Source organism: Notamacropus eugenii, chromosome 1 (genome assembly GCF_028372415.1).
Source record: "Notamacropus eugenii isolate mMacEug1 chromosome 1, mMacEug1.pri_v2, whole genome shotgun sequence".
Lineage (NCBI taxonomy): Eukaryota > Metazoa > Chordata > Mammalia > Diprotodontia > Macropodidae > Notamacropus > Notamacropus eugenii.
In genome coordinates this window covers 408,929,460-408,953,976 of record NC_092872.1, presented here as the reverse complement: position 1 = coordinate 408,953,976, position 24,517 = coordinate 408,929,460, and the positions used below count along the sequence as shown (strand labels likewise).

At 38.9% G+C, this 24,517-nt stretch overlaps 1 protein-coding gene across 5 annotated transcripts in view; it reads right to left on the bottom strand.

The window, feature by feature from the left end:
* Positions 1 to 24,517, bottom strand: part of JAKMIP2 (janus kinase and microtubule interacting protein 2) — a 236,913-nt gene that overhangs the window by 19,719 nt on the left and 192,677 nt on the right. For 3 of the 5 annotated variants that reach the window (XM_072631005.1, XM_072631006.1, XM_072631007.1), the window contains 8 exons: positions 20,443 to 20,541; positions 19,111 to 19,209; positions 16,721 to 16,774; positions 15,263 to 15,328; positions 12,239 to 12,307; positions 10,339 to 10,416; positions 7,165 to 7,368; positions 1,437 to 1,502 (listed from right to left, as the gene is read on the bottom strand). In XM_072631005.1, coding sequence (XP_072487106.1) covers positions 1,437 to 1,502; positions 7,165 to 7,368; positions 10,339 to 10,416; positions 12,239 to 12,307; positions 15,263 to 15,328; positions 16,721 to 16,774; positions 19,111 to 19,209; positions 20,443 to 20,541 — 735 coding nt within the window. The remainder of the gene's footprint in view (positions 1 to 1,436; positions 1,503 to 7,164; positions 7,369 to 10,338; positions 10,417 to 12,238; positions 12,308 to 15,262; positions 15,329 to 16,720; positions 16,775 to 19,110; positions 19,210 to 20,442; positions 20,542 to 24,517) is intronic. The other 2 variants (XM_072631008.1, XM_072631009.1) reach the window with 1 other exon arrangement.

The following is a 24,517-nucleotide window of genomic DNA, read 5'->3' as shown; positions in this document are numbered from 1 at the left end:
CGGGCATCATAAGCTTGAACATGTGCAGGCAGGAAAGATTTGGTATGGTCCTGCTCCAGCCATGCAAAGGAAAGAGAATGGGTGTCTTCAGTCTCTTATTCCTTTCACCCTACCTATACTATAAGCATCTTCAGCAGGACCTGCCTTTCACATTCAAAGAGGGAGCTTCCGTGCTTGGTGCACCACATAATTTTGCAGAATTGTATTTTGAACATCCTGGAAAATATGGGCAAATCAAACTAAATTATTTTGTACAAATGACATACTTAGAAGTATATGTTTCTGACTTTGATGTACTAGCAAAACTTTACCATTATTAAGTGTAATAACAGTAGTTCACATTTCTATAGCACTTCTAGGCTGACGACGTGCTTTCTCCTCTTGTGAGACAGGGAATACAAGTATTATTCTCTCTAGAGATGAGGGCTAAGAGAATTTCCCCAGTTCAATCATTCAATCAATAAGAATTTATTAATATCTACTATGTTCCAGGGACTGGATTTGGCACTGGGAATAGGACAAAAATAAAACAATCCTTGCTGTAAGGGAGCTTGCATTTTATGAGGGGAAACCTTGTATTTTTACCATTATACCATTTGTGTAGTGACTTTTACTTACTAACGCATTTTCATATACTTTGGGTTATTGAATTCCAGTGACAGGAGAAACTAGGCACCAGTCTTATTTTTATTCCCATTTTACAGATGAGAAAACTTTGAGAAAAATGGGAAATTGTGACTTGTCTGAGGTACCTCAATCAGTGGCAGAGCCAGTACTAAAGCATAAATCCCAGGCTGCACACACTGTTTCTCATCTAATGATCAACTTCAGCTCCTCATATGCCTGCCTTAGTCCTGCTTTACATCACACAAATACAGTATCAATTTTGGATAAGCTGAAGTCCTTGGTGTCAAAGTCCCTCCCTGGGTGATCTGGTGCTTAATAAGATGGATTCATTCTCTCAGGCCACTAGAGGGAGCATACAGTCCACGACCTACCAAGCCCAGTGCATTAATTGGGTCTCTGTTATAATGTGAAACAATCAACATGCCTCTTGAAGTATCTAACTTAATGCCCCAGGAGGGAAAAGAATGTTTTTATTACAAGCAATGGGAGTGGGAAACTGACAAAAAAAAAGGAGCCCCAAATCAAAGGATTCTGAAAAGCAAAATACATGCATACACACACAAATTAGAAGTATAAAAAGATGGCTTTTAAAGACAGGGAAACATAGGAAAAGGAGGAGTAGGGTGAAGAACCAAGAATGAGTGGATGCAGGGAATAAATTAGAGTTAAAGAAGGAAGACCATTCAAAGGCCACAAAATAACCGCCGAACTTGCGAGAAAGGACAAACTAGACAGGAAAGGGAATATGCATTCTATTTGGATTGTTTAAACAGAGCAAGAACAAAGCCACTACAGGAGTGAACACATACCTTTTCTTCTAAATCCTTTATTTGTCTTTTCTGGATATCAGTTTTGTCTTCCAAGTCTCGGATTCTCTGAAATCAAAGACAACAGTCTTAGATTTAACAACCCACTTATTAAAACAGTGCAACTCCTTCAGTCCTAGAATTGTGGAGCAGGGAGGGAGTTCAAAGGACATGTTGTCCAATATGGCCTGAAGCCTGCTCCTGAAGCCCTTTTTACAACATTCCTGACAAGGTCATCCTTCCTCTGCTTGAACCTTGCAGTTCTGGGACCTCCAGAGGCAGAGCATTCTGCTTTTGGACAGCTCCAAAGATCAGGAAGCTCTTTACATCAAGTCTAAACCTGTCTCACCCATTGTTCCTGGTTCTGCCTTCTCAGTCTAGCAAAACAAATATAGTGCATTTTCTGCAGAAGAACCCTTTAAAATAACTGAGGACAATAATCCCATCTTTCTCCTCCTTCCCTACTTCATCCTCTTTTTCTTTTCTTCCAATTAAACATACCCAGTGACTTTACCATCCTAGCTGCCCTCTTCTGGACATATTCCAGTTTATCATAAAGTTATTTATAAAACCATAGCTACCGGCAGGTGGAAATCACTTAGAGGAGGGATGGAAAAACTGTGGCCTCAAGGTCACATGAAACCTTCTAGATCCTTAGTTGAGGCCTTTTGACCGTGTCCAAATTTTACAGAACAAATCCTTTTATTAAGGGGATTTGTTCTCTGATGTTTGGATTCAGTCAAAGGGCCCTACTTGAGGACCTAGAGGGCCACATGTGGCCTCAAGGCAACAGGTTCCCCATCCCTGATTTAGAGTCATTATTTCTCTACCTGGAAGACACTTGATTGGAAAAAAATATGGTAATTATGCATTTTAAACAATTGGAAAGAGTTACCTGAAATATACAGTGAATTCTCCATTTCTTGAGGCATTCACACATAGATGGGATCATGAAATCCTAGATTCTGAGCTAGAAGGGACCTCAGAAGACATCTAGTCCAGCCCTTTCATTTTGTACAGATTCAGAATCTGAGGCCCAGGGAAGTTAAGTGACATGGTCACACATCAGAAAGTAAACACATGAGAAACAGAATTTGAAAGCAGATCCTTAAACTCCAACTTCAGCATTCTTCCCCTTGCACCATAGTTACAAAGGTACAAGGTAGGTCTTAAAAGTAAAAGGAATTCTTTCTTAGTTATGGGACAAACCTCTAAGATCTCTTCCAGCTCCAAGATCCTTTGAAAATAAAGACAAAAAAGCCTTTTTTTTCTTTGCTATTTTGTGACTTTCTACACTAAGCAGTAAAAACAAAGCCTCATAATCCTAGATTGGAGATATATTTCATAGTAAGCCAATAGGTGATAAGTGAATCCATGTGAATGGATATGTTCTGTCTGGGATAACCTTAGCTTTTAATATCTGCAGTGCTTGTGAGTAATAAAAACAATCACTCTAACAAGAATCCTTTAACTAGGGATTATGAATTTGTCTTTAAAAATATTTTGATAACTATTTCAATAGAATTGACTTTCCTGGTAATCCTATGTATTTTATTTTCTGTATTTAAGAACCTTATTCTCAGAAAATACCTGTAGGCTTCCACAGAGTAACGAAGGAGTCCATGACACAAAAATAGTTAAGAACTCCTGCTGTTAAAAAAATGTAAGTATATGTATTATGTGCTTATGTATATATGTATATATACATGTGTGTGACTGCTGAGTTCTCTCTTCTACAATCCATATACATATAACCTGTAAACATATACATACATATACACATTTATATATGTATATATGTGTATGTATGCATGCATGTGTGAGTGTGCACGTGTGTGTGTGTAATTTGGACTTTCTCCTAATTAGGAAAGGCTCCCACCTCAATTCAGAATTTGAGAAGTCCATCCCATCCCAGTCAGAGTATTCTTCATCCCCTCACCCCAGGGGACTGTAAAAAATTCCTGTGATGCCTGATCATTGAGGAAAGCTACAAGGGGTGTGATGAAATCGATGCATCTCCCCTGCTACTTCTCCCTTTCAGCCTCTCTAAGAAAGTGGCTATTGCTACTGTCATAATAATATTTTAATGCTTACAGAATATTTTCCATACAACAACCCTTCAAGGTAGAGAGTATCTTCCTGTTCCCATCATATAGAGGAATTTATATTTTATTTTAGAATCAATAGGGAACTACTGAAGGTTTTTGATCAGGGGAGTGACATGGTTAGATGTGTACTTTATAAAGGTTTTTTGAAAACTGTGTGAAGGATAAACTGCAGAGGGCAGAGATCAGCCCCAACAAAACCAGTTAGGAGGATTAAATAAAAATCTAGGGGGAGGTGACATAGACTTGAACTAAATAATAGTTTGAGTGTGTGTCAGAGGGAGAGAAAATAGAGTGAGAGAGAGAGAGAGAGAGAGAGAGAGAGAATATATATGTATATATGTATACACATATACATATATATTCATATGTCTTACTGTGGACAGAGCATTCTGTTAAGCACTGGGGAAAATGCAAAGATTGGACAAGAGAGTCTGCCCTCATGAAGCTTCAAGTCTAGTAGGAAGATGTGGTATACACACAAAAACAGATAAGCACTCAGATCTCACAAAACATGTAATATTCATTTTATGTTCTACTTATTTTGAATAAAACCACATCTGTAAGGTGTGGGACAGATGTGCAGAACAAAGGGCTCTGTAATTTCCTGGGCCATAGAAGATCATTCTCGTACATCTAAGTGATGGTCACTATCCTGTGAGAAGCCAACCTCCCCACTAATAATGATTCACATTTCTATGATCCTTTAACAGTAATGAATAATCTCACCTTTAAATACCCGGATTCCTGATCTCCTGGCTGATGGTAATTGAGTATCCTACTGGTTTTGGCTTTTGTTTAGTGCCTCCTACTTTGTCACTACCCATAATCCCAGAAGAGCGAATGGTCACAATGATGATTAATAGTTTGCTAATAACAGATTTGTCTTGGGAATTCATGAATTTTTTAGTTTTTCTTTTCTTGGTCTCCCCCATTAAAATACTATTCCTATATCTCACTATGACCTAAAATTGACTCCAATTCCTCCAAGGTCATGCCAGAAGAATGTAATTCTGGTAGATTTTATCCAGATGGATGGGCCCTGTGATGAACCATGTATCTGTGACTGGGGTCAGCCTAGATGTTTGGGCTGAAGATAGATAGCAGATGGGTCCTTGGGTAATACTTTCTATGGTCACAGCAGCTCTCAAAGACTGTCCATTAAGTAGCAGAGAGATTGTGCAAGGGAGTGGAAGGAGTACCCATGCCAGAAAATTTACAACTCTTTGAAGTATTATTTATTGGTTCAGTTTCCCCCCTTTGTGTCATAGGTATCTCAGATTACTTCTCTTTCTGGAGACAGATAAGAGAAAGCTCTGTCTCTCATTTTCTATATTTCTGCATCTATAACTTTGTTTCCCTTTCCTCTGATCCCACAGAGATTCTCTGGGGTTCAAACCAAGCTTATAAGTACATGAACATTCTGGTGGGGAGGAAGAGAAGAGTCCTTCTGGGCTGTAGAAACCTCCAAACATAACACGGTTGGAAAAACAAGTTTCAAAGACAATTTTATAATTTCTCACTGTATTTGGAGTTTAACTGGCAAAGAAGACAGCTTGGGATCTTTAGTCTCATTGAACCATATAATTTCTGAGTTGGTGGATTCCTCAAAGATAATCTAGTTGAAATATTATCTGAATAGGAATTTTCTCTGTAATAGTCCTAATCATACAAAAGTCATTGGTTTAATTAGTCATCTAGCTAAATGGCTAGTCAAGTTGGTCATCTAACTTCCCCTGCCAGTGGCAGGGAACTTGCTAATAACCCGTTCCAGTTGAGGGTATCGCTAAGAGTTGGGAAACTTTTCTTATATGATGCTGAAATCTTCCTCTCCATATCTTCTACCCATAGCTCCTACTTCTACCATCAGGGATCAAACAAAATGAAATCTCATCTACCTTCCACCTGATAGCTCTTCAGATAATAAAAGACAATTCTCTTATCTACCCTAAGTCTATTCTTTTCCAGGTATCTCCTCTCCTCTCCCAACACAGTCCTTCACCAAATCTTATACGAATGGGGCTAGGACTAGGATCTGTGATTCTAACAGTACAGGGAACTTCTAGATGGGAAAATTCTCCCTACTAAAACAATTTGGAGCTTTCTCTGCAACTTAGAATCTCCACTGCCTAGAACACTAAGAATTTTAGTGATTTGTCCAAGATTAAACAGCTATTGTGTTATCAGGGCAGAGTTTGAACTCAGGTCTTCCTGGCTTTGAGTACAAGTCTTTAGCCCTCACATCAGTCATGGCTGAAAGAATGGAGATATTGATGGAGAGGAGAGAAGATAGGTGGGATTGGTGTGATCTCTGTCTTCAAATATTTGAAAGACCACCTTTTGGGAGATGGATTAAAACTCCTTTTGCTAGTCCTCAAAACAGAAATGGAGTCTTAAAAAAGGGATCTAAATAGAATATATTCCAGAAAGTTTTTTTTAAGTGTGCTCATCTTCTCATTGAAATATAATAATTAATAACAATAATAATGACTTACATTTATATTAGAGCCTACTACATAATAGGCACTGTGCTAAGTGCTTTACAAGTATTATCTCATTTGATCATCATGGTTGGTTGTTATTCGTTCTCAAAGAGGACCAAAATGACATCACCATGACAAAGTCAAGTTTCAGTGTGTCCAACTGTGGCTGATCAGGCCAATATGAGCTCAGAATGCTCTACCACAGATAGTCCATGTGAATATTTGTGGTGGATACTCCAAATTTGCACATCCTACATTTCCTTCATGCTATTTCAACTCTGCTTTGCTCATAGAGCACAGCATCCTTTCTGATGTGGGCATGCCATGCTGAGCAGTCCTATGCCAGTGTCTCCTATGCCACACAATCAAAACCAAAGTTCTTGAAAAACCTTGAGAGTGTCCTTGTATCACTTCTTCTGACCACCTTGTGATTGCCCGCCCCACATGAGTTCTCCATAGAATAGCAAGTGTACATTTTTGGCAAGTGTACATTCCGCATTCAAACAACGTGGCCAGCCCATCAGAGTTGCCCTCTCTGAAGCATAGTTTGAATGATCATCATAACAACCATGCAAAATAGGTACTAACATTATCCCCAGCTGACAGTTAAGGAAATTGAGACTGACAGGGGGTTATGTGACTTGCCTAAGGTCATTCAGCTAATAAGTATCTCAGGTCACATTTGAACTCAGGTCTTTTTGACTCCAGACCTAGTGCTATATCCACAAGTCACCTAGTTACTTTGACAGATTGTGGCATCTACACTAACTATAAAGAATACACCTGAATTCAGAGTCTTTTATTCCAGGGCTCTCCGTGTGTTTTTCCAACTAGATGGTGTGGTAGATGGAGCATTGGGCCTGGAATAAAGGAAACCTGAGTTAAAATTCAGCCTTAGACACTGACTAGCTGTGTGACCTTGGACAAGTCACTTAACTTGTGTTTGCCTCAGTTTCCTGATATGTAAAATGGGGATAATAACACTTTCCTCCCAGGGTTGTTGTAAGGATCACATGAAATAAAACTATTTCTAAAATTCTTTGCAAACCTGAAAGTGCTACATCAATGCTGGATAATATGATTATTACAGTCCCCCCTACATCCTGAGCTCTGCAGGTCTCTCTGAGTTCTTATCTCCCCTACCTGGTGGGCTTGTTGCAGGAGCTCCATTCTCTCCTGAAGTATCTGGCAGTCGTATTCTCGGCTCTTTCTCAGCATCTGCCTCCGTAACTTTTCTACTGCTGTCCTTAATTCTTCTTGCTGCTTTTCGCTTAGTAATTCTCCAAACTTGATCACAGTTTCTTGCTGCAAAGCATTATATAAAGTGGCTTCCAACTCCTGGATTCTCTGGTAGCACAAGGAGAAAAATTTGTTAAACTTTGGTGTACTTTGGGCAGCATATCCTGGGGTTGCTGATGTCTAGTTCTGAGACAGCTCATTTGAATCTGATCTCTGTGAAATTCAGCTCTGGGATCAGAAAGGAAGCACTGCTTGGCCTCAGGAGGAGGAAGGGGAGCAGGTGAGGAGTTCTTGTGGGTCTCAGCTTTGACCTTCAATTAGAATGTAAGCACCTTGAGAATAGAGACAGTTTTTTTCTTTGTATTTATATATCCAGTGCCTGACACAGAGGAAGCCCTTAATAATCATTGATTTATTGATTGACCAGTAGGTCTGAACTTTTATTGCTAGGGTGGCATAATATGGTATCGTGGAAAGAGTACTGTATTTGGGGGCAGAGGACTTAGGCGTGAATCCCAGCTCCATCATGTGTTAGCTGTTTGGCTTGGGTAGGTCACTGAGATTTTCTGAGTCCTGATTTTCTTCTCTGTAAAAAGAAGGGTTTTGATTTGGTGGTCTTTGAAGTCACTTCCAGCCCCAAATGCAAGGACTCTGGGCTTTATTCTTGATGTGTATGACTTGAGAAACATACTCACTGTACTTGGAAATGATCAACTGAGAGCAAAGTTTCAGGTCCCCTCTTTTAGCTTCAGGATAGAAAGGACAAATATAGGGAGGGAATAGGAAAAACCACCTGCTTTTTTTTTTTTTTTATCAATTCTGTCCTATGATCCTCCATTAATATTTTCTTCATCCATGGGCACATTCAACCTGCTTCACACGCACACAAATCATTATTCATAATTCATACTTTATTCATGTTATAAATACCTAAACACATTAGCAGTGCATGTTGATATATTAAGATCTCTCAAGTATTTTTGTTCAGTTGTTTCAATTGTGTCTGACTCTTTGTGACCCCATTTGAGGTTCTTTTGGCAAAGAAATTAGAGTGGTTTGCCATTTCCTACTCCAGCTCATTTTACAGATGAGAAAACTGAGGCAAACAGTTAAGCGACTAACCTAGGGTTACACAGCTAGTCTGAGGCTGATTTGAGTTCAGGTCTTTTGGACTTCAGGCACTCCAGCACTCTAACCTCTGCACCATCTAGCTGCTCCTCTCATAAGTATTGGAATAAAGTCCTCCTCTAGTGAGTCACTGAGGTATGGGGGTAACTCAGGGCTATCAAAGGCAATGCTAGGGAATACAAAATCTGGTTGTTCCTTTCAAGGTGGAGAGTATAAACCACGCATCTCTTTTTCAGAGCATTGCCTAGTTAAGTATGAAAGGACCTCATGACCAGAAGATTGATCACTTGTGATCGAATGTTTTGGAGCCATAGCATCTCCCTTTTCTCCTCTAAGAATACCCAATACCAAGGCTTGACATAAACCCCACATCCTACTGGAGACCTCACTTTATCCTAGTATCTCCTCCACAAAATAACCTGTATATACTTTGTATATATTTACATGTACTATGTGTTTTCTTCTGAGAGGGAAGGGACTGTTTCAAAGACTTTGGTCTTTGTATCTCCAGCATCCAGCACAATGCCTGACACACAATAGATTATTTAATAAAGATTCTTGATTGATCAGTGATACTTGCAAAGAATTCTAACTCTCTATGAGACACTTTTCAGCCTTTTGGCAAAGATCACGGATACAGCATTCCCATACAGATGAAATAAACCCTCAAAGTAAATGTTTCACTTGTAAAGTCCAGAACACATAATTCTCTTCCCAGGAATTATCCAACCTACCAAGGAGGCAATCAGTGGCAACCAGTTCCAAAAGAGAGATCTGCTTTAGGCTGGCATTCCTCCTTCTTATTTGCCATGGGGCCATGTGGGGCCAAGGGAGGGCAAAGGAAAAAGGCAGAGCCCAACATCTGGAATTAGGTATCAACTTGAAGAATGGAAAGTTAGAAAAAAAAATCCTCTATTGTAACTATGACTAGTAGTGTGGGGAACTGAGCAAAAGGGCCTATTCTCCAACACTGGCATCTACTCACAACAGTTTTCTAATGGAGCCTCAATCTCTTGGGAGCTGTCATTTGATTTCACTAATTGTCCAAATGAATCACAAATTGTAAAGACTAGAAGAATCCCTAGAGATCATTCTATTCAACTCTTTATTTCACAGATGAGGAGATATATCCAGAGAAGCAGAATGACTTCCTAAACTCACACTGTGTATGGTAAAACTGTGATTCAAACCAGGCCATAGGATTCTAGCGTTAGAATTACAAGGGACTTCAGAGGCAATCTAATCCACCCATCCCCTCTCAGTTTTTACAGATGATCAGAGTGAGGCTGAGGAAAGGTAGGTGACATGTCCGCAGTCATACAGGAAGAAAGTATCAGAGGTGGGATTTTCTGACTCTAGGTACAGAACTACTTCTACTGTACACAGTACTTCCATACCTAAGTATCTTTCCACATCACTAAACTGCTCTCTTCAGTTCTGTCCCATAATTCCATGTAAAAGTAGCATATGAATGTTTTTATTTTCTAAATGAAGTCGGATTATAATTGTTTTGAAAACTAGTTTTCTGAGAACTTTATGATGCCATAAGGTATAATTCTAGAAAAAAATAATTTAGATCTGCAAAGGATCTTAGAGATTATCTAATCACATTTTGTAAGTGCCAATGATTTTAAGGCATTAGTGTCAAACTCATGAAATGAGGGGCACTGAAGCACGTATAAGGATTCCTGTGGACCACATACTGACTTAGAAAACCACATATTAACATTATCTATGTTTTGTTGTATTTTTAATATATTTTGTTAAGTATTTCACAGTTAAATTACCTTTGGTTTAAGGAATTTGCCCAAGGTCCTATGTCACATAGATTAATGACCAAATATGCTCATCTACATGCCAAAGACCATCTAGTATAGCAAAGGAATTGGATTTCTACTCTCTTTTATGTGACTGGAAAATAATTACATTTGTTCAATGATTTATACTTACCATATATGCTTGATCAAGGGCTTGTTTCCTATAGTCTAGTTCTTCCTCCAGGTAACCTTTGATCTTGCAGAATTGTTCCTGTAATGAAAGTCCATTTTGATAAACCAAAAGAGACAGGTTAGTTAATTGGGAAGTTGTGGAAAATTACTAGTTTATCAGAGGAGGTCAGCAAAAATAGTGACCATATGAAGTCATGGGGGGGGGGCGTTGAGCAATAAAGAATCCAACAAATACCCCAAATATACAGAATGTCCCAAAATATTACATAAATGGTTAATATTAATTCCCTTTCTAAATCCATGACTAGGAAGTCATCTTAAACTCTTATCTGGGCAATGGACATGTTGCCTATGGGTTGTCATAAAGGGATTGTTAGGATAAATGAGAGACTTGGAATAATAGAATCATGGAACATCAGAATTGAAAAGGAATTCATAGCACAGAATGTTAAAACTAGAAGAAATTTTAGAGATTTTTAGTTCAGTGGTTCTTAAACTTATTATCATGATCTTGTTATACTCTTAAAAAGGAGGACCCTCCAAGGAGCTTTTGTTTGTGTGAATTCTACCTACTGGTATTTACCATCTTAGAAATTAAAATGTTTTAATATTGTTATTAAAAATAGTTTTGATTTTGTGGGTCCCCTTAAAATGTTTTGAAGACCTCTAGTGTTTTGGGGTCATACTTTGAGAATCACTGTTCTAATCTAAACTTCTCATTTTACAGATTAAGAAATTGGCCTAGAGAGGGTAAAAGTTATGAGTGGCAAAATGATATTTGAATATAGATCCTAGGGGTATAGATTTATAACTGGAAAGGACTTTGGAAACCATCTAGTCAAAACCTTCTCTTTTTACTGAAGAAGATACTGAGACCCACAGAAGTTAATGGACTTGCCCACATAGTAAGTGACAGTTTTGGTATTTATATATTGATCATCTGATTCCATTTCCCTTTTCCTTTCAACTATGTCATTGTTCTCTTACTCGAAATCTATCACTTTCCCCATTGTTCCTGGTTCCTTTTTAAATAGGTTAGATTTGAAATTATTTTTATTTTTAAACTAATGTATTTGGCATTTTTATAACAAAGTGCTTCTCCTCATAGAGTAGAAGTAATCATGATAACTCTGGTGTCTTTGTTAGGTTCTATCTAGCTTGAAAGTTGGCAAATGTACACCTGGTGGTGCTTCTGTCATCTGAGAATCAGCTAAGTGTGGAGAGGGAAATCTGGGCATTGAATACTGGGTGCTGAAGTTTCATTTCTGTTTTTTTTTCCCTGACACAGCATCTCACAAAGAGTATTCTTCTTAGATGGGCTGTCATCTGCATGGAGGATGGAATACCCACAGCTGGGAAATCATGGATCATAAATATGTATTTGTATGTAGCACCCACCAAGTGTGCCTCATAGAAGGTGTACCACAGTGTTTGCTGAGATCATGATAATAATAGAGGATAAAATATTGTTCTTTTCTAAAATCCTCTTTCTCAGGTACTATTGGTGCCTGAGAATTTTGAGGATTTCTAAGCTGCAAAGTTGCTGAAGTTTACTTTGATAGATAAAGGTAAATAAAAAGGATGTGAAGGATGATTTTGATCAACTATCCACAAAGACAAACTTTGAGTCTATTTTCTTCATAACAGTTGTTGGAAAAAATAAAAACAGATTTTGGTATTAACTGAAAGGATATGCCTTACAATTGTTATAGATCTCTGAGTATTTGATTTTAATATAGGTCCATAATCCACACCCCACCAATATGTATAAAGATGGAAAGACGTCCAACATATGCACAAAGATCAGGTGGAACTGGCCAAGGGCTAAGCAGTGGTTTGCCATCATTTGATCATCTTTCTTGCCATAAAATGAGACATTTGAAAGATATATCTGTGCTTACCATGTCACTCTCCAGCTCCATCATCTTCTGATGTAAAGCAGCCTCTGCCCCTTCAATCTGCTGGATCCACTACAAGGCAAATGCGTTAGAGATCTATGACTCACAGAACCATCTGATACAACTCCTGAGCAATGCACTTATTTCTTTTCTATACCCCTTCCCCTATCTTTCTCTACTTGCCTGTCTGTCAGGGAGTATAGATTCATGTACATTGGAACTATTTTTTGACAATGGTATCAAAATCTTATACTAGACAATACAAGAAACTCCAGTGGGTACAGGAACTAAGTACAACAGATTGTAACATAAAAAAATAGAGCAGAAGGCAAGAATATGAACTTAATTACTGTGGTTAGAGGCAGAGCTCTTAACTAAACAAGGGACAGAGTTGAACAAAGAATATAAAATGGATAAATTTAGAATAGAAAAGCTTTTGTGCCCACACAAAAAAAGCCATTAGAAGAAAAGCAGTTAATTGGGATAAATCTTTTCAGCAAACATCTCTGATGAAGTTCTGATATCTAAGATACATAAGAAAATGATAGGCATATATATAAGGAGAATGGTATCCACTGAATTGCTGACTCTTTGAGGAGAACAGAACTTTTGGTGTCTCTAGTACAATCCATTACAGAACAGGACTCCCCTCTGCAACATTCTGAACAAACAGTCATCTAGTTTCCACTTGAAGACACCCAGGGAAGCCCATGCTACTTTAGGACAGCTCTGATAGTGGGTTTTTTCTTATGTTGAATTATAATTTGCCTCTTCTGGACTCTTCCTATTGTCATTCTTCTCTCTGCTTCTCACTGCCCTATCACTGCTTGTTCTGCCCCTGGGATGCACTTGAACGAGTTCTTTGGGAATTGCCCTTCAAATACTTGAGAAGAGTGATAGTGTCATGTCCCAGTTGAGTTTTCTCTTCTCCACGCTAAACATCCTGAGCACCTTCCACTAGTCTGCATATTTTGTTTATATACATGGTTTTCAGTCACCATTCTGGGTTGAGAGATGAAACTTCCTAATGTATGATTTATTTGGATTTTATGTAAAAGACACACAAGTACTAAATAAAACCACACAGATTCATTTTTTATGATTTAAATAAATTGATTTCATTTTTGGCATCTCTAAATTCTTGCACTGAAGTTCTCTTCCCCTCTAATGTCTCATATGACAGAGGCGACTAAATTCTTGAGGTTCAGATCTGTGAAAGATAAAGCTCTGAAAGGTCTTATCAGTCTCTAAAAGCTTCAGGTATAGGCCTGGTAATGGACTGCATATTTGTTATCTGAGGACAAACTGAGCTGAACACAGAGATAGGCCCACCACCTGAAAATGTGGCTGACAACTGAGGAGCTTTTCCAGCCATGGTGATTCACAGGAATTGGCTACTAACTGGAGTGGTTATCTCCATCAGTTGAGGATGAAATAATTTTTTGGTCATTTTCAGTCACCTCTGATTCTTTGTGACTCCATTTTGAGGTTTTCTTGGCAGAGATACTAGAGTAGCTTGCTATTTCCTTCTCCAGCTCATTTTACAGATGAGAAAATGGAGGCAGAGTTAAGTGGCCTGTCCAGAGTCACAGAGCTAGTAACTGAAATCATATTTGAACTCAGGTCTTCCAGACTTCAGGCCTGGAGCTCTATCCACTGCGTCAACTAGTTGCTTCGCATGTGGTTTTTGTTGTTTGGGGTTTTCTTGGCAAAGATACTAGAATGATTTGTCATTCCCTTCTTCATTGTGTGGGGTGGGTATTTAATAAATGTTTGTTAAGTTGGATTGAATTGAATCATGGCAATAACATGGGGTCTTTTATTTCTAAGACAGTTATATTCATGTCTTTTACACATTTAGGACTCTAGAAAATACCTTGAGTGTCTCTATACTCATATGTACATGTCTAGCCTGTCTATCTTCTTGATAGTAGACCAATCTTACACAATTCAAGAATACCTGTCTCCTAACTTTACATTTACATTCAAGACAGCTAGGTGGTTCAGAGGACCGAAGGCTGGGGTGAAGACCTGTGTTCAAATAGTCTCAGACATTTACTAGCTAGGTAAGCCTGGGCAAGTCACAATCTCTGTTTTTCTCAGTTTCCTCAACTATACAATGGAGACAGTAATAATACCTACTTCCTAGGGTTGTTGAGAGGATCAAAATGAAGTAATAACTGTACAGCATTTAGCATAAAGCTTGGAATGCACAAGCAATTAATAAATGCTTGTTCCCTAGAAAGGTTCTATTATCTCTTCTTAGTTACTAATCTTTGACACACAAGGGATGGAAGCAAGTTCAGACCCACAGACCTACAATTTTAGAGGTGGAAGGAACCTTTAAAAGGTCATTTAGTCCAATCTTTCTATTCAGCTGAGGAATCTGAGGCTTGAAGACAGAAAGTAAATGACTTGCCCAAGGTCACATAATGAGTTAAGATTAGCTTTGGTTCATCCTGTCATTTTCTATTCCTGGCATTCTGTGTATCACTGTCATTTACAGTGTTAAAGTGATTGTATTCAATATGGAATAGGTTTATATTTTAAGATCCAGGCCCCTCCTCCAACCCTCTCCCCACCACTGAACATGGCTCATTGACCACATAACTGCAAGGATGGACCTTCACAGTTCTTAGGGCTTGTTTGGGTGATAGCTTCACCTAATTAGGCATCTAATCTGTCCAGTTTTCTACTTTTGAAATATTATAGTTTAGGAAAATTCTGGAATTATTTACTTTTTACTTATATAGTTTTTAAGAGTCTCTCTTCCATTTGATCTCAGAATCAAATGAAATCATATTTATAAGGCTCTTCGCATAGAGCCTTGCACATAATAGTACTTAATGAATGCTTATTGCATTTGGTTCCCTTATACTCTTTTCGCATCAATATAAAAAACGGTCTCAGGCCATACAGTCATGTGTAATAGGACTTGCTGTTCTTAGTTCCCGAATGGATAAGAAAGAGTGTCCATTTCCCAAGGTGAGACGTTGAGAATATTAGGAAAATAGGCATGAGGTTTACCTTTTCTGCAAGGGAAAGCACAGTGCTGGCCTGAATAATGGCCACTTGCTCCTCATTCCGTAAATTCTGCAAACAAACAAAAACAAGAGTGCTTAGAAAGTGGGAATGATCTAGCAATATACATCCAACTACAACTACGTCATTAACAACAACTATGGTAGCTGGAAATACCAGTTAAATACTAAAGAAAGAAGGTTAAAGTGGGTTATGGAAATAAGCAGAATACCACAGGATCATAGCTGGAAGGGAACTTAGAATTGACCTAGCCCAGCCCTCTCCTGTTACACATAAGAAACCAAGGCCAGGGAGAGAAGTGAACTCTCTAAGGTTACAGGTAAGTGGTAGAGGCAGTCTTCTGCTAGGTCCAAAGCTCTTTTCCACTGTGTCAGCTAAAGTCAACATACATGTCTTCTGTTTGGGGCTTAACAATTAGTAAATAACAATCTCTTGTTGAGGGGTCCCATTTTGTCTTATTTTCTTCTCTTAAATACTGGTTTGCATATTTTACCATTTCTACTTGTTGAGGAGTGATAAAATAAAATCCATGATGAAATGTAAAAATTCTGAGCAATCATGTCTGTTCACATAGAGCTCCAAAACACTGCTGTTTGCATGTAACCTGTTTATACACCAGCCTCCAGCTTGTACTGATCCTTAACAAAGACACAACATAAAACATTTCCAAAGTGCCTTTAAAAGTGATTATCTTTCTATCTCTGGGATCTTGCCCAGGCTAAATAATATTCCATAAACTGACTTTATTAATAGTCAAAATGGAATGTTATGGGAAAAAACAGAATGTAAAGTGAAACAAAGAACAAACAGATTCTCTTGATAGCAGTCTGATATCATTTTAATTGAATCTGCTTTCCCTTTTGACAATTTTTCAAGGAGAATTAATGCTGGTCCTTTGGTGCTGAGGACCAAAGGGCATTATTCATCAACAGACCATTCGGTCCCCCTAAAGACTCCTCCCACTGAGCTAATTCCTCTTGACCCTGCCTAGAAAGGGTTTTCAGGAAGAAAAAAAAGGTTTACAAACTACTGGCCCATTTTTTTTCCCTCCTGGGGCTACCATCAACCCTACCACTTAGTGTCATTTGCAGGGAATATGGCCAATTAATTTCACACAGGGTGCCCCGAAGCAACTGTCAGATGGTAATTACCTTTAATCACTGCAAATGTGGCCCCATTCAAGCATAGAACCTGCAGATGAAGACCTCTTTATCCAGAGCTGTGGATGCCACCCTTCCCTTGTTCCCTGAGTACCTTCACCCCTCTCCCACTCTTGGTTCTAGGTTTTGCTAAAGAATAGTCTCTTCAGGGAGTCGAGTTTCTGTAGCCAAATACCGCTGATCTGATATTCCTTTGTTCATGCTCTCTTGGTAAGGATTTCTTGCTTATTAGTCTATAAGTTAGATACTTCCTGAATTTAAACAATGTATCACTTGCACCTACCCCATTGTCACCCAGAATGTCAAGCTGTTTAATGAGGTCTGGGATGCTCACATCCTGCAACGACAAGAGCCAAAAACAACACGAATTGTTGTGGTTTTTTGTTTTTTTTAAAAAGGAGCATTTAAATACCATACTTTCTTGGAGTCTTTTCTAAATGCATTTTGTACCATTTTGCTTACTTCAGTCCTTTTAGGAGCTGCGATTTCCTCAGACATTATTCCTTATACAGAGGTAGATTGTAACTCCTGTGGCATCCAAGGATGAGTTCTGGGAGTGGCTGTGGCTAACATACTTTACACCTTGTAGTCAACCTGGTGATTAGTCTCTTGGTATTTATATTCCTATTTGAGTAAAAGTACACTGGCCATCTCTAAGGCCTATCTCAACTTTTCTAATGAGATGGGACCTACCAAAGCTTCTGCTTCACTGATAATGGCCTTGGAGAACCCTAGAGCACCTGTATATGATGAGCCACAGGAGAAGAACTTGAGATGAGAGAGGATGGTACCAAGGACAGAGACAAAGGGGTCAGCTTGGCAAAGAGAAGGGCTACTTCTTTATCAGAGAAGAATAAAAAATGGGAGGACAGAGGGTGTTCAGAAATTCATGGCTAAACTCTCAATATTATCCTCCTCATTGTTCATATTTACAAAATATTTAAAGCACTTTTTATGGTTGTTTGGTTATTTCAATCATGTCCAACTTTTTGGGACTCCATTGGAGTCTTCTTGACAAAGATACTGGAGTGGTTTTCTATTTTCTTTTTCAGTTCATTTTATAGATGAAGAAACTGAGGCAAACAGGGTGAAGTGACTTGCCCAGGGTCACTCAGCTAGTAAGTGTCTGAGGCCAGACTTATAATCTTTATACATAACATCTATAACATATTAGAGATAATACATACATACATATTTGTACATAGAGAGATTTAAGCCCAATTCCCTCATTTTAAAGATGAAGAAATTCAGGTCCAGGGAAATGACTTGTTCAAGATCACATATAGAGTAAGGAGAACCAGGATTTGAAGCCAGGGCCTCTCAAAATCAATATGTTGCACATAGAAAACAGTTAATACATTATTTTTCACTTATTCATTACAAATCCAGCATTTTCTCCATAGCACTCACTATGTGTCTGAAATTAGGATTTGAAACTTTGTGGTCTCCCTGACTCAAGGCCTGGTGCTTTATTCACTTTATTCACACTGCCATTTTAGTATTTTGGCATGGATGATGGTCTGAGAGATTGTACTTTTTCAATTTGATGCTGGAATGCAGTTTAATTCTGATGTTTACATGGGAGTGGGTTCATTTCCTGAAAATGCCTGCTATCTCAAATCTGAGAATTCTTATTAAGTTAGTTTGAGAGCTACCTGGGTCCTTTGAATAAACATCTCTGGTAATTACTTCCAGTGCATTATGGGTTTTGTGGTTTAACTGAGGAAAATCTGAAGAGGAAAGAGCAGGCTGCTTTGATATTCAATTCAAAGTTCACTTGGTCATCTCTCCTACGGTTACCTGTTCTTCTACAGCCTATAATGATAATGGCAATCATAGCCATTTATATGCACTACATAAGCATGCAACATATATGGTTTCAAAGCATTTTGTATCTGATCCTCATGGTGACCCTATAAGGTGATAGTATAGGCATGATTGCCCTCATTTTGCAGAAGAGGAAACTGAGGTTCAGAGAGGTCAAGTGACTTGCCCACAGCCAAAAACCTTGCAAGTGCCAGAGGTGGGTTTTAAATTCTTTTTGGATATTTTATCTACCTATCTTACCTGTGTGTATTTTGTTCCCATGAAGGCATGAGATTACATTTTAATTGGTGTCCTTGTACTTCCAGAATCTCTCTAAGTCTATAAATTTGAGAATATCAATAGGAGTTTTCTTCTATCATGAATGAAGTCACAGATCTCATTCAGAATAAAAGAAGTTCTCAGAACCTAGAACTACGCCTGGCGCACAGTAGGCATTTATAAAGGTTTGTTGAATTGAATCAAACTCACTAATTCATTTATTTGCCACTAGATGGGGTCATTTTCATCTGCTTGCATAGTCAAGGCTCAAGTATCAGGTAGCAATATAAAGGCAGCAGAATCACCATGGCTGTGGAGCTGGAAAAGACCTCAGAGCATTTCTAGTTCAACCTCCCCTCTCCCCTCCATTTTACAGATGAAGAATGTGAGGCCTGAAGATGTGATTTGTCCAAGATCACACTGACCATGAGTGGCACTGCCAGGATTTTAACCCAGGTCCCCTGACTCCAAATCCAACACTTCCTATTGTACCTTGCCACCTATCTTCATCATTTCTCTAAATCCCAGGTCCCTGATCTGGTCCCTCTCTCAACTTTGAGACAAGCAGAAAGGTCTTCAGTGGCATACCTTGACACCTTCTTTCATGCAGTATATCTGTAGAGCGCTTACACCATCAGAGAATGGGTGAATTTGTAGATTAAATGGAGGTGATCTTCTTTCTCTTTCCTTAAAACACACAGGAAGAGGGGAAGGAGAAGGAGGAGGAGAAGAAAGGGGAGGTGGAACATTGGAATGAATCAAGTGGCAAGCATCAACTGACAAAACACTTAATCATCTGTTCAGTGTCTATGGTCCTCTAGTAACTTATTGATATGTTGCTTATGAGAAAGTCTAATGAAAAAGGAGTAAGATTTAATTTCATTACAAAGGAAATAGCTAACTTACTAAGTGAGAGAATGAAAGCATGTGAGCATATTTCTAAAAGGTGATGTTCATTCCTACAAGGTTTTACAACCTTGGGAATGCCATGAGCAGAGCGGTGTGTGGGCTTCAATTTAACTTGTATAAATATTTAGGGCCTTCCAACATCCCAGGGAGTGAGCTGTTGTCCCTGAGAGTAGAGAATTACAGCAAGGGGAAATTCAGCTGATGGATCTACTCTAGCATATTAAATTGGTCTGACTTTCTGAGTCAGCCATGTGAGCTATATACAGAAAAGAGCCTACCACTTAGAGTATCTTTAGTGGAAGCTAATCAAGCATTAACGGAAATCCTTAGGCTAATGGGAAATGACCTTAGTGAGTTATTACTGACCCATCACCAAAAAGTAGAGACTGGGGGTGGGGAAGGGTGTCTCTTAGCCTTTATATGCTGGAATATGTCTGTCAAAGCCCAAGGCAGACACCCCATGCAGAGGTCCAAATCAAATTTGTTATTTTTACTATAGACTACTGAACTTTGGTCAGGCTAATCAAGATACATCCTGATACATAATATGCTTCCCAGCATTCCCTTCCATAAACATGTTTAGAAGCAGGTGGTTCTGGGGTTTCCTTTCTCCTTTTTGATCACAGAGAATATTCCTAGATACATAACTTTTGGGATCTTTGGATTCTTTATTTCTAATAAGGTTCCCTCTCCCACTCTCCCCATGGCTAGATCATAGATTTGGAGTTGAAAGGGAACTTGGGAGCCATCAGGTACAACCACCTCATTTTACAGATGAGGAAAATGAGGCTGAGAGAAGTTCAAAGATTTTCCTAGTGTCACACAGCTAATACGTTTCTGGAACAGGAGCAGTCTTCCTGATTCCAAATCTACTATATCTACTGTATCAAGCTGCCCCTGTCTAAAGTTTATCTGAAAGATATGGAATGGGTGAAATTGAAGTTCAGGTCAAGTGCTTGAGTCATGTTCAGTGGTTCCTCCTCTATGTGGGTAGGTATTGCCCATCCTTACTTCCAGCTCTAGGTTTCGGAACTCCAGCAGCTCATTCTGGTCTCTGGCATCCTGCAGTTCCTGTTGCAATCGGTTGTTTTCTGTCTCCTGTTTTTCTATCTAATGGAGTAAAGGCTGAGTTAGAGGACCATTTAAATGGCATTATAATAGCAGGTATCCACTTTATGGTGCCTTCTGGTTTATGAAGCAGTTAACTCCCAAGGTCTCTGTCAGGTGGGAAGTATAAGGATAATCATTTCTGTTTTCACATATGGAGACAGAGGCAAGAAAGCATGAATGATTTGTTCCTAGCACAAAGACAGAGAGTCAGGATTTGAACTCAGGTCTCTTGATTCAAAGGCTACACCATAGCCCTTATTTTTTCAAAGCAGGCATTCCCCCGCCCCTTCCAAAAAAAATAAAGCAAAAAACCAGGTGATTATGAAGGAAAACTCCCAACTGAAAGTAGACTTTCTGAGTGCAAGCATGGGCTTTGTTTTTGTCTTGCTGTGTATCCTCAATACCTAGAACAGTGCCTTATACATTTTTTGGGGGGTGGGAGTCTAGATTGTGATATCATTGTTGGGGGGAACTCCTGGTGTGGAGAGTCCTTACACTGTTTTAACTCTTCTGTAACTTGCAATTTTGAGAGAGCTGACTGGAGCACCAGGAGGTTAAGTAACTTGCTAGTGGTCACATAATCAGGAAGTCTAAGAGATAGGACTTGAATCTAGTTCTTCCTAACTCCACACAGACTTTTTATGCTCTCTGGCAGCAGTTCTCAAACTTTTTGATCTCAGGACCCTTTTACTTTTTTAAAATGACTGATGATCGCCTTCTAAGATTTTTTATATGCATTGTATCTTATATATAGTATTTACTATACTAGATATGAAAATATCTCAATATCCTTATAAAGACAGTTTTGAGCTTGAGCATCCCCTGAAAAGGTCCCAGGGTCCTCCAGAGTTCCCTTGACCAAAATTTGGGAAGTTCTTCATTGTGCTATTCTGTCTCTTACTTTGTTGGAATAGACTGGATTGGATGGTAGCTATAAACACAAAGTATTTACTTGATTTTACATTTAGAAGTTATTGGTTTTGTGCTGTCGGTACTGTAGATTATTATAGAAGAACTAAGAATAAATCAATCAACAGACACTTATCATTTATTATGTTGTTGGCACTGTGCTAGACTCTGAGAACACAAATATAAAAATGGGACACACTCTGCCCTCAAGGAGCTGATATTTTACTGAGGGAGACACCATGCACATATATGAATTATATCCATGACATATACAAAATACCAATCCAGAATTCCAATGGATCAGAGATGAAGCACCATAAACACCTTCTAACAGAGAGGTGAAGGCCCTGGGATGCAGAATAAGGCATATCTTTTTGGACACTGTCAATAATGGAATTTTTTTATTTGACTATGTATATTTGTTACAAAGTATTTGTGTTTTTCCCCCAACGAGGTAGGAAAGATAGGTTTCTGTTATTTAAAAATATAACTATATAAAAATATACATGTATATACACACATATACATACATGGAAAAGAAATACAAATCATTTGTGAAGGGATGACACTGGAGGGGGCACTCAGTCAAGGCCACAAATACCAGATGGCACTTGAACTGAATTTTGAAAGAAATTAGGGATTCTAAGAAACACAGATGAAGAGGGATGGCATTCCAGGCATGGGGCACAGCCACTGCAAAGGCATAGGAGCAGAAAGAAGACCCCTTTGGTTTTTTTTGTTTGTTTTTGAAACACAGACCACTTTCTCCATTTATTGGGAAGAACTCTAGATGTACAGATACAGGAGGTACATGCCAGACGTGGGGAGAGCAGGCACAAAGGCAAAGGCAAATCTGGAGACACTGTGCTGAACTTTGTTGGTAAAGCTCCTCAATAGTGATAAACCTACAAGTGGTTTGTGAAAGTTTTATACCTACTCAATGTAATATACATTCCTTGCTTGAAGTAACAAGGTATTAAAAACAATAGAGCTGCAGAAAATGACATCTTCGAAAAAGAGAGATAGGAGGGAGGGAGAAAGAGACAGACAGACAGACACAGAGATATATCTATATATGGAAATATACAAAAATATGTATTTATATAGTGAGAGAAGAGAGAGAGTTAGAGAGAGAGCACAAGAGAGAAGGAGAAACAGAGACAGATACATAGGCACATATTTATTTATAGAAAGAGGACAGACAGACAGACAGATAGGTAGAGACAGAGAGAACAAATAGATGATTCTACTAATGGTGATCGTTGTCCTGGCTTCCTGTATCATTGGCTATGTTGGATGACCCTGTATAGTTCATATTAAAAAAAAAAGATAAGCAAGTTTCCTATAAAGTAAATCTCATCCCTACTGTTCCCTGGTGATCTCTCTGCCATGAAGTAAAGGGCTATCCTTTTTACTAGGTTTCTTCACTTAACCTCTTCCCCTGGGAGACCTAAGTAAAAATTTGTACCTCACTAAAAATGAAGCCTGAGGGAAAGCTGTTACCCTTTTAGGAAGGCTACTGACAAGCTAGAGCACATCCAGAGGAAGATTCCAAGGGTATGGAAAAACCACATCATATGAAGATTAGCTAAAGGAGTTGGAAATGGAGATGAGAATATTGAAGGAGGTCATGATCTCTGTCTTGAAATATTTGAAGGGCTGCCCTGTAGAAGAGGTATTAACACTTATTCAATTTGGCCCTAGAGGGAAGAACTGAGAACAAAGGGAGAAACCACATATAGGCAGATTTCAGCTTCATGTAAGGTAGCCATGAGACAACTGCAAATTGCAATGCTTTGCTTTGAGAGACAGCAGGTTCCCTGATATTGGAGGTTTCTGAGGTAGGGCTGGACAGCTCCAAGTTAGAGACATGGAGAAGGGCAACTGCTACCCAGATATAGCTTGGACATTTTGGGATTCAAAGGTCCCTTTCAACCCCGAGGTTCTATGGTTCTGTGAAGGTAGCAGGTCCAAGACCAGGCCTTGAAGATGAGACAGAGAAATGCACCTGCCTTTCTTCTTTACAGAGGTGGGGGACTATGGATATGCAACACTGCATATCCAGTTTGACTCAGTTGATGTATTGTTTAGTTTTGCTGAACTGATTAAAATTTTTTTCTTTATTATAAGGGATAATTCTTTGGTTAGGGGAGGGGGAAGCAATATGTTCAGAAATGAAGATGATGTAAAAATAAAAGATATCAATACTTTCTTTTTAAAAAAGAGCAAGTCTAATGGGAATTGACTATTGGGCCTTAAAATAATTAGATATACTCGGTCTCTCCTTTATTCCCATGGGGAATCTTTGTGTGGAGAAACTTAGTGAGAAGTAAGTAGCTGATGCTTTCCTGGCCAAAAGAAACATTATAGGATATGAATAGCCAGGGAGGCTGGAAGTGAGAGTGGGAAGTGAGGTGACATGGGAAAATTTCTTCCATTTGAAGAAATCAGCAAAATCACAGCCTTCTATAACCTTCTATTACCTTGGACCAAGACTAAGACCAGAGCCATAGCTACTGGGGAGAGTCAGAAAATCAACATCTCCTTTACCTCTGTTACCACTAAGCTAGAGCAACAAGGAAAGCTGTTGTTCCTTTCTGGGAAAGGTAAGAGAATGAACTGTTTTATGGCTAAGACATTCCCTTCGCCAATATCATCCCCAATCCTGATGATTTAGCATTACAGGTTACCTAGACAAAAAGTCTCTTTCTTATCCATCTTCCTCTAACTCTCTCATTCTCATCCCTTTCAAGCCTATTCCCCCAAAGACCCTATCCCTCCTTCCATTGTGCCTCCTGAAATCTGTTCTATTGCTATCAAATTGTCCTTTGTACTGAACCACTTGGTCTCAATCTCCTTGCATTTATTTGCAATGACAGAAACTTGGCTTCCTTTAGCAGACACTGTAGACCCATCCACCCTCTTCAATACTGAATTGTGCCCTCCCTCTCCACACCACTCTTTAGGTGGAAGAGAAATTTTGCTTCTTGTTTCTCCTTGTCACTTCTAGTGACTTCTTCTGCCACCAGCATGCATCCATTGTCTATCCTCTACTGAAACTCACAAT